Raw genomic sequence first — 10,016 nt, 5'->3', positions numbered from 1 at the left:
GGGAGCAGATACAGAGCAGGTTCTTGCAAACGAACTCCACACACCTGGCAGAGCAGGCTGAGCTTTCCCAAGCTCCAACACCCTGGAGGAGGGAGGAAAAATGAGTTGGAGGAAGGTTAGGAGCAAAGCAGCAGAGGCTAAGGCTAAGTTAAGGCCATTTTGGTATGTTAGAGCACACAGACAACCCTGACCTATCTACCCCGAGTCCCACTGCCAAAACCTTGAACTTGGCACCCCAGAAATTGCTGGGTGACCAGTGCAGGCTGGAGCATCTCCCAGGACCAGCTCTATCTGAATCCAATCCCTGCTGACACTGACTCCTGCCCCACTGCCAACAATACTCAAGCCCCAAGGGAGGGAAGGCATTTACATGGCCTGAGCTCTCCCCACCCCACAACCAGGGGTCCATGACCTGCAGCAGATACTGCAAGGAAGGATTTTGGGGATGGGTTTCTCATCCCCACTACATAAGGCAAACAATCCCCAACGAATTTGGCTGCAGACAGAATTGCTGAGCAAACCATACCCAGGCCCCCACACTCCCTGTCCACGTTTCCCAATCTAACCCATCCCTACCTCTTGCCAAGGGCAGCTGGAGCATGCAGGATCATGCAGAGGCCATGCTGGGGACACTGGTGCAGCTCTCCACAGGAATACAGCCATGGAAAGACCCTGCCTCCCCTACCACCACAGCCACAGGGGGACAGCACAGCCCCCAGACCTCCCCATCAACACTCTGCAGCCCTCTCTCTCTTCCCAGCCCACGTCCAAAGCAAAGAAAGAAAGGAGATAAAGAAGGGAAGAAATAAAAAACTAAAACAAATAAAAACTAAAACAAAAAGCAGCAGTTGGGAGGCAGCCTTGTTAGGACAACTCAGCAAAATAAAATTCCGGTTTATTGTTGGACAACATTGTTTCACACATACATCAAACAGGCCAAAAAAAAAGAAAAAATAAAAATAAACAGCAACTTCATAGACAGAAAAAAAAAAAAAGAAAACCTTTTTTATCTTTGGCCTTGCCACCTCATACAAACCACGATCTATGGTACAGCTAAAGTACATACACAAAAAAAGTTACTGGAATGCTCAGAATAAGATTGTAATTTCTTTTTTTTTTTGCATTTTTGTCTTTTTTAATTTTTTTTTTACAAGGTTTTGCTTTATTCTCCTTTGAGATAATGGTTTGGGCCTGGTCACACCACAAGTAAAGTCAGAGATAGGTAACAAGAGAGATATACACTTCAAAGCCCCCCTTTTGGTCAATCCGAGATCACTTAAAAATGGCGGACCTCCTAACAATATGTACAAAAATATAAAATGTAAATAAAAAATACAAACAAATTCTCCTTTAAAGTACTTTTAAGAAAGAAAGCAGGGCCTTGAAGTTTTGGTGCTCGGGGGGGAGAGGGTTTGTGGGGAAGGGGGGTTTTCTCTCCCCGCTAACGGGCGAATCATTTCCATGTTCGTTGAGTGGCAGCGCCGCGCCGGGGGGCGGGGACGGGGTTCACTCTACTTGGTGAGGATGACCACGGCGGAGGGGGGAGGAAGGGCTGTGTGAGGGAAAGGGGGCTGCAACGGGGGTCCCCAGGGGAGACCCAAGGGTGAAGAGGACGCGCTGGCCTTTTTTGTTGGTTTGTTTTCCTCCTTATTTAAAAAAAAAAAAAAAAAAAAAAAAATTGCTGCCTAGTCATCTTCATCGGTTTTCTGCTTCTTGGGATCGACGTCGTCATCCTAGGGGGAAAGCAAAGCTGTCAGGAGAGGGGAGGGGGACTGGGGCTGCTGGTGGCAGGCAGGAGTCACCCCCAGGCAGGGAGTGAGGCTGGGGAGTTTGGGGTCCCTCTCATGCCTCAGGGACAAGGTCTGAGCACCACAGGTGTTTCCCTCCCTCAGGCAAAATCTTCTTTTCTCAGGGAGCCCCTGAGTGCCCCCACCCAGGCCTGCCATGAGCATTCCAGGTCTCCCCAGCCCAGGGCCAGGGCTCGGCTGGGCAGGAGCAGACACCCCCCTAACCAGGCCAGTGTATAAACAGAACTGGGCTGTGTCCCTGGAGAGACATGGGGAGCACACAGGCAAAGCATTCCAGCCCCAGAGTTAAGCCCAGCCCCTCTAGCCCCACTGACACTCTCCCCCATCCCAAGCCCTCTGGGGACATGTGTGGCTCTAAGGGGCTGCCTACTCTTCCCACCTCATCATCCTCAGCTGCCCGTTTGCCTGTGGCTCCCTCAGCTTCGTCATCGTCATCACCATCCTCTTCCTCACCTGCATGGAGTACAAAGGGAGGAAATGTGAGACCCTCTGGGAGAGCTGCAGTACCACCTCAAATATCTCCCCTCTGGGTTTAATCCTGGCACACCCCCACACTGTGATGGCATGTCCCCAGCTACCCAGGTGGCACAGACTCTGCTCAGAAGAGGTGACAGAGGACACTGTGGCTTTCTGGTAGGTCAGGTCATTTGGGGGATGCCCAAAGGGAAAGTAAGGATTGGCAGCCTCAAGTTTGATTCACACTGCATTTGTAACACAGACAGTGAGATGACAAAACCACCGCCTACCATAAGTGCCGAAATCACTGCAAAATGGGGGGAAAAAGAGCGAGGAACAAACTCTTTCCAGTGGCTGCTCTGCCTAACCACTCCAGATTACTTCTGCTTCCCTTCGCAGCTATTAGTCCATCTTTAATGAGTTAAGAGAGCCAGAACGCATTAGTTCTGAGTCAGAACACTTTCTAATTATCAGAACAGCAAACAAATGCTTCCAACTTATCTTATAGCCAGCCAGGAGGATGAGCAGCAAGCTCTAGGCTTTGACCCACTTTGAGCTCAAATAGGCCAGTGGATCAGAACAACGGAGTCAACCACCTTTGGCCAGTTTTGGGGGCTCAGGGGCAAGCCCAGAGGCAGAACAGCTTCTCAGCTGCCGAGACAAGTCTCTTGTGTAACAGGAGACCCTACTATAACTTAGAGAGTTAAGGCCAGTAAGCTGGCTTTAAACCACCGCCATGAGCCACACGTATGGCCAGCCTGGACAGCCGTGGGGATTAAGGTCAGCCCATCCTCCCCTCGCCCCTCCTGACGTGTGCCCAGCTGCGGTGTGGCCCATGCAGCAGGAAGGGCCAAGATTAGCTCCCAGCGATGGATCAACACCCCAGCAGCCATCACATGCACTGGGCTGGCCGGCAGGTCAGGTGACAGTGCCAAGCTGATTGGGAGCATTTTTAGTTCTTTGAGCTGCTTTAAGCAAAGCAAATAATGAGATGGGATGGAGAGATGCGAGAGGAAAATATACCCTCAAGCTCTCCTCTGCTGTCAAACCCCAGGAGTCTGGCTGCAAGTCTTGGCTAAAAAAGCTGATGCAAGCTGGACTTGCTGCCTTTAAATCTCTCTCCTGCAGTGCTCAGGTGCAGCTCTCAGGCAGGGATCGCCCAAGGGCAGCAAGCATGGACAGAGCCCGTGCCAGCAGTCAGAGCCTGTGCCGGATCCCCGCGAGGCACCGGGTGCCAAATCGTGCCTGCGCTCGGTGAGCTGGGAAAGCAGGGCTGGCACTGCGGGACCAAAGCTCCCCGGGTTTGTCACAGCAGTATCCAAGCAACACTTCCACCCCACACACGCGCCTGCAGCACACGCATCCTCCTCCCTGCTCCTGCCCGAGAGAAGGGAGAGCCAAGTGTGCCCCATCTCACCCACCCTAAAGTAATGCTGGGGGTAAATGGGCTCAGGACAGCACACAGCTGTGCTGCATCTGTCCTCAGGGGTTAAAGCCACAAGGTAAAGAGGATCATAATTCCCAGTTGTTCCTAGTGAGCCAATTCCTACTGAAGGGCACAGCAGGCTGCTCAGACGAGTGCTACCCCAAAGGAGGTGGCTTTCCCAGCTCACACTTTCAGAATGAGCACTGGTTTAATGGTCATTAAATTTTCAGCCCTGTCCCTATCCCCCAAAACAAGCCAGCAGGTTAGTAGGTCAGAACGTAAACCAAAAATTCACAGGGGATTAACCTAGTAACAGATAATCAGGGGCCCTGAGTTCATCTCAGCATAACAAGAAAGGTTTTCTCCCAGCCTTAACAAGTGATAAAAATAAACAATGTTATTCATCCAAGCAGATCTTGGGAAAAAAATAATAGCAGGGAGGGTGAGAAGTGATTCGGCAAGTGACTGCTGCCAGAATCCATTTCTAGGCTGGGTCAGGTCAGGAAGACACAGGACACTGCAGCCATAGAAAATTCAAAGCAAAGCTATCTACTCCAGATGGAGGATCAGGTAAGAGCCACAGGTTCCTCTGCTCATTTCCACATGGCATCCAGCCTGGGAAAGAGGGCTGCACGGGCCTCTCAGCACGCTGCTCCATGAACAAGCAGGGTGACACGCCCTCTGTGCCTCGGCCAAGGCAAGGCCACCCAGGGCTGTCCCTGTCCCAGTGGCGAGTGCTGGTGTGTGCAGCAGTGACTGCGCTCCCAGGAGTCAAGGGCAGACTTTACTACTCGCACGGAAGGCTAATGCGCTTACTGAGCGCCGCGGTAAGGTGCCGTCTGGCCCGAGGGAGGGAGGAAGGAATCTGCCCTCAACCTGCTGGAAGGGATTCAAGGCTGACTTCACTCCCAGCAGTGGCAGCTCAGGCAAGCAAGGAAGGAGCGAGCCTGGCTGGCGGGAGCGCTCTGCCCACAGCCACGAGGGGGAGATGCCGCTCTCTGCTCGCCTTCGCCTGCCGGGAGCCTGCTGTCCAGAGCAGGACACCGCCGTGGGATGGGGCTGGGGAACAAACAAAGTTACCATCACCCTCTTCCTCCTCGTCCTCTTCTTCACCGCCTTCCTCCTCCTCTTCGTCTACTTCATTGTCAGCCTCCTGCTCTCCGTTTTCTTCGTTCTCCTTGGCAAGACAAAACATCACTTAAAAAAAATGCACCGGGAAAGGGAGAAGGTGGAAGTGACATTCAGCACAATGGGTGTTCCCACCTTTCCTGCCGACAGCAAAGCACCAGCCCACCGGAGCCATGGGCGCACATCCCACCCTCTGTCTGCCTCCACACAACCCAGACTGCCCAGGCACAAAGGATCAAGCCCACAGTAACTTGGGGCTGGCTGCAGCTTTGAGACAAAGCCTGTAATGGCTCTCATGACACATTGAAATGTGGCACAGTGATTTCCCCCCAGCACCTCAAAAGAGGAAACCAACCAGTTTACTTGTATATGATGTATTTCCCAGCTGAACTGGTTGTAACATTGTAAATCCTAGTGGGTTTTAAGTTTTTTTTCCTCTTTATCCTTGCCTAGGGAAGGGCTGGTACTGGACAGCCTCACACAGCTGTCAGGGAGGGAATCCAAGCCCAGCCCTTCTCTTCTGCACACACATGAACAGCCCACAGGCTGGGAGTGTCCACATAACGTGAAGCACCAAAGGCTGAAGGGCTTTGCAGGGCTCAGGGCTGCTGTTTACAGGGATCCCCTCTCAACAGTGCTAGGGACAAACTTGGAGCAAAAGCAAGAAGAGGAGAAGAAAAAAGCCATTAGTGTACAGACTGCCTCTCCCAGCAGATTGCAGCCATACTCACAGCATTGCCGTTGGCTGGTGCATCTCTGCCATTTTCTGTTTCTTCAACAACTTCCTTCTTCTCTTTTAGATCCTGGAAGGAGCAGAAAAGCAGAGAAGTCACCCCGATTCCAGGTGTCTGGGTCAGAGAAGCTGCAGATCAGGTGTGAAAAACACAGTCTGAGAGCGAGAGCAGGCGCTGGTTTCTCTTCATACAGATTTGTTCTGTGATTTGGTCGCCACGTTCTGGCTCCTCCTTGGGAACGGGAAAACATGGGGGCGAATCTCAATCCAAGTCAGCCTTGCCAGAGCAGCCCTCTAAAAAAGAGACTGCTCTGTTTCACCTCTGAGCTCCCAAACAGACAGAGCTGGCTGCCTGCATATATGCTCAACAGCAGCAGAGCTGGCCGATTGCCCATCTTAGCACAGTCCACGCAAGCTCCTGCAATGCCACGGAGAGCCGGCAGCCCTGTCCAGAGGATGGGCACCACGGCTGCTCAGAGCCTCCCCAGCAGGAACAGATCCCTGGCACTCATCAGCAGAGGCTGTGCTCCCTGCCCTGCCTAGCGAAAATCATACGGCAAACATTACACGCCTGGTCTTTCTCACAGCAGCAGAGAGGAGGCTCCAGCATCCAGCTCACAGCCTGAAGTGTAACAGGATGGGGTGGGGGAAGAAGTCTATTTTTACACTGCTCCAAGAGCCGTGCCTGGCTAGTTTGGTTCAAGCCTCCACCGCGAGCAGAGCAGGAGCTTGTGTGTTTTTTGCTATTGATCACTGTCAAAATGTCATGCCAAGTCGCTCAGCAAACAGGCTGATAGGATCCAACTTTATGTTCCCGCATTAAGAACACTTGGATTTAACACTGGCATCTCTGCTTGCATCCTCCTCCCCTTCTGTTCCTCCATCAGCTGGAGCGAGATCCTTCAGCACAGTGAGCGCTACCCCAGCCAAGGAAAGCAGGGAGGCCCTTCCCCAGGGCCAGCAGCACAGCCACAGCGGCTTCAGCAGCGACCACGAGGTGTTTAAAAGTTGCTGGAAGCTCCTGCTCCACTGCGGTGGCTTCTCCCCCTCCTGCCAGCCCTCTGCAGCTGGCGGTGCCGCGGGTCTGTCACCCCCGGCAGGGAGCCGCTGCCTCGCGGGAACACGGAGGGAAGAGCACAGCACGGCCCTGGCCCTGCTAGGGCGACCACTGCTCCCTTCTGGGAGGGTTTCTACCGCCCTGCAGACTGTGCTGGGGAGGCAGCACAGGCATTTTAGACCACCAGGTTACTTAAATAGATGCCATTTCCAGAGGCACCGACAGACTGCCAGTGCACGGAGGAAAGACTTTTCCTGGAAGAAAGCTTTAGGGGGGACAACACCTGTTGATCGAACCTCACCTAAACAAACCAACCCAGGAGTCTGGAGTAAATCATACATGCAAGATCCCTCCTCCTTTCACTGCTTACACACAAATCCCAGGCCACCTCCTCCACACTGCCCAGTTCCACTACAGTTTTACACTGTCAGTGGCTTCCACTGCCCTGTTCCCTGGAGACTGATCACAACCATTTGGCCTCTTATGCATCACTGGGCTACAGCTGCTGCATCACACCAAGGACATGGGCACGAGGGCAACAAAGCAGTACCCAAGTTAAACACAGAACAAGTCAAGCAGTCAGAATTTCCACCTCCCAATGTGCCCAACAGTCCCTTTTAAAACAAGTTGTTCACAAAATGCAAGCAATTCTCCCAGTGAAGGAACAACTCATTCTTGGGCATTTCAGCTGGACAGACTACAGCCCTGACCTTTCCTGCATCACTGAAAATGCTCTCAGTTTAACCACCATCACGATGCCAGGTCATGAAATTTGTGCTAGCAACAGGGTTGCAGAGAGCATCAGATTCCCCCTCTTCCCTTCCCAGTCCAACACAAACAGATATGTGCAGGAGCGTCCAGACCAAGGGCCGGTGCAGGCAGCAGGGCTGCTCCGGCGCCGAGACTGAGACACAGCCTCTAATTATAGGTGTGTCAGGGCTGTTTGTCTATGGAATGAATAGCAGCGGTGTAGAGCCACATACCAGCGGCCCGGAAAGCTCTACCTTGTCCCCGGCCCTGCCCTGGGCAGGATCCCTGTGGGAAGCGGGGGACATCAGGGCCGCAGCCCGCGCCTCCCGCCGCCAGGGGGCTCCCCCGCGCCGCCACGCGCGCGGCCGCCATTCAAACCGCGCGCCACTCTCCGCGTCCCGCTGATTGGCCGGCGGCCAGAGCGCCGCCCCGCGGGCTGCCGGGAGCTGTAGTCCCGGCGGGGGCGGCGCGGCGGACTCCGGCTCCCAGGCCCGCACGTGGTGGGCGCCCCGCGGCACCGGCCGGGGGCGGCGCCGAGGCGGGGCGGGAACCCCCTCCCCCTTCATCCCCGCCTCCCGGGAGCGTTCCGGACGGCGAGGCGGGACGAGAGCGAGCGGCCCCGGTGCCTCCGCGCTTCTCTGAGGTGTGGGGGGGTCACCTTGCCGCCGTGCGCGCCTCCCCCCGCCCTGCAGCGAGGACCCTTGTCCGCTCCCAGGAGAGTGAGCCAGAGACGAGGCCCCTTCCCGCACGCGGTAAAAAGGGCAAGGGAAGGTTAACGGCAAACTTGGCCCCGTTCCCCCGGGGAAGGATGGGGATCGACCCGCCTCGCCGCTTCCCGGCAGCGGGAGAGCCGGAGGCGGCGGGGACCAAGCCGCGGCCCCGGAACGGAGGCTGGGCAGGCGGGATGGGGGCATGGCTGCGGGAGCGGGAAACAGAAGTGAAATCGAAATCTGCCAGAAACGGCGTTTTGTTGGTTGTTTTTTTATAAACCCTCCTCCCGGTCGGATTTTTTTTTTTTTCCCCTCCAGTCGCGCTTCCCCCGGGAGCGGCGCGACCCCGGGCCAGCCGGGGCGCAGGGTGAGGAGGTTACCGGGCACGTCCCCCGCCGCCTTCCCACGCACTGGCCCGGCTCGGTCCCCTCCCAACTTTTCCGGCCGTGGCCCCGGGCTCAACGGGGCGCACCGCGGCCGCTCGGGGAGCGCAGTCCCCCCGGGGGACGCTCCGCCGCGGCTCGCAGACAAAGGCGTGCGCCGGGAGCCGCAGCGGGGACTCCCGGGAGAGCCTCTCCCGGCTGGTACCGGCGCTCCCCAGCCGCTTCCCATCGCCTCCAGCAGCGTCTCGCAAACTTATCCTGGTTGCGAGGAGCTCGGGCCAGGGCCGGCACCCTCAGCCCCGCCGCCCTAGCGCATCGGGGCATCTCCTTCTGTGGAGGTGCCCCCATCGGGGTAACTCAAAAAATAACAAAAGCCCCCCCGGGACAACTCCGGATCACCCCCTACTCCCCCTCACCTCCGAAATAGTAACTCCCAATACGGGGCACTACCTAAACCGCAAATCCCCCCCCCCCGTCCTTCCGGGGGGTAACGCCAAAAAAACAACTGTCCCCCCCTACACTCCAGGGGTAACACCGCCACAGCAGACGCCCCTCCCGCATCAACCGGGCGCAACTCCGAAATAGCAACCACCCGCCCACCCCGCTTTTCGGCAGCAACTCCACAACAGACACTGCCCCCCCCACCCGAGCATGTTCCGGAGCGCTTCCCTCCACATCCCCCCGCAGGGACGGGGCCGAGCGGAACACAAGTTTGACGGGGCTGTCAAGCTCCCGCACCGCGGATTGAATGAGCGAGCGCTGCCGGGTGCCGAGGCACCGCCGTGCGTATACCCCCCCCGGCTCCTCGAGCCCCTCCGCAGCGGGATGACCAGCTACTGTCCCAAGGAAAGGCGGGAGGGCGCGGGACGTGGAGCGGCGGGGCTCGGCAGCACCGGCAAAGGCGGCGAGCACGTTTCCCGCACACTGTAGACAAAGGAACGGCGCTGGCAGCCCCGCACGGCGAGCGCGGCGGCACCGGCTCCGCACCGCGCCGCCAACTTCAACGCGAAGGACGGAGGGGGAAGGGGGAGAAACGAGGGGGCGGGACGGGCAGGGGGGGGGGAAAAAATATTCCGATGAAAAAACACAAAAAGGAAAAAAAAAGCCAGAAATCGCATGGAAAAAAAATTTAAATGAGGGGGAGGGGAGGGGGGGGGAAAAGCCGTGGAGCAGAGCGCGAGGCGGCGGGTCCCTCACCTTGGCGGAGATTTCAGCGCTGGTGTCCACGGCCGCGTCGGACATGGCGGGGGCGTGCGGGGCTGTGTCGCGCGGGGCTGCGGCGGCGCGGGCGGGCGGGCAGAACAATGCCAAGATGGCTTTGCGCGAGCCAGTGGGAACTCACGCGGCGCCGTCGGCCCTCTTATAGAGCCGGGGGGCGGCGCGCGCGCTGCCCCGCGCCGCGCCCCATTGGCCGCGCGCGCCGCGGCCGCCGGGCGCCCATTGGCCGCGGTGCAAACAATGGGGCACGGCCGCTTAAAGGAGCCGGCGAGCGCCGCCACTGCGGCGATGAGTTGTGCTCGGTCTCAGCGCGGCGGGCGCAGAGGGGAGCAGAGCCACGCCCCCCC

The 10,016-nt window shown here is 57.0% G+C and overlaps 1 protein-coding gene across 3 annotated transcripts; it reads right to left on the bottom strand.

Annotated features, from left to right (window-relative positions):
* Positions 1-861: 861 nt before the first annotated feature.
* On the bottom strand, positions 862-9,791 carry PTMA (prothymosin alpha). 3 transcript variants are annotated; one of them, XM_063167110.1, is made up of 5 exons: positions 9,649-9,791; positions 5,550-5,621; positions 4,771-4,867; positions 2,188-2,261; positions 862-1,733 (listed from the first exon to the last, which is right to left on the bottom strand). In XM_063167110.1, exons 1-5 carry the CDS (start codon positions 9,691-9,693, stop codon positions 1,686-1,688), a joined length of 336 nt encoding a protein of 111 aa, XP_063023180.1. In that variant the 5' UTR covers positions 9,694-9,791; the 3' UTR covers positions 862-1,685. The 3 variants fall into 3 exon arrangements, with proteins under 3 accessions (XP_063023180.1, XP_063023184.1, XP_063023183.1); XM_063167114.1 differs by having other exon boundaries at positions 4,777-4,867; positions 9,649-9,789; XM_063167113.1 differs by having other exon boundaries at positions 4,771-4,864; positions 9,649-9,786.
* Between the last annotated feature and the right edge of the window lie 225 nt (positions 9,792-10,016).

The sequence above is a fragment of the Melospiza melodia genome, chromosome 12 (genome assembly GCF_035770615.1).
Source record: "Melospiza melodia melodia isolate bMelMel2 chromosome 12, bMelMel2.pri, whole genome shotgun sequence".
In the NCBI taxonomy this organism is placed as follows: domain Eukaryota; kingdom Metazoa; phylum Chordata; class Aves; order Passeriformes; family Passerellidae; genus Melospiza; species Melospiza melodia.
The sequence above is the reverse complement of the archived record's forward strand: the minus strand, read 5'-3'. Positions and strand labels throughout refer to the sequence as shown.

Coding starts and splice junctions, on each gene's coding strand:
- PTMA (XM_063167110.1), bottom strand. CDS start 9,693: ATGTCCGACGCGGCCGTGGACACCAGCGCTGAAATCTCCGCCAAG. Junction 4,868..5,549: donor CACCAGCCAACGGCAATGCT/GTGAGTATGGCT, acceptor TGTCTTGCCAAG/GAGAACGAAGAAAACGGAGA. Junction 2,262..4,770: donor CGAGGAGGAAGAGGGTGATG/GTAACTTTGTTT, acceptor TACTCCATGCAG/GTGAGGAAGAGGATGGTGAT.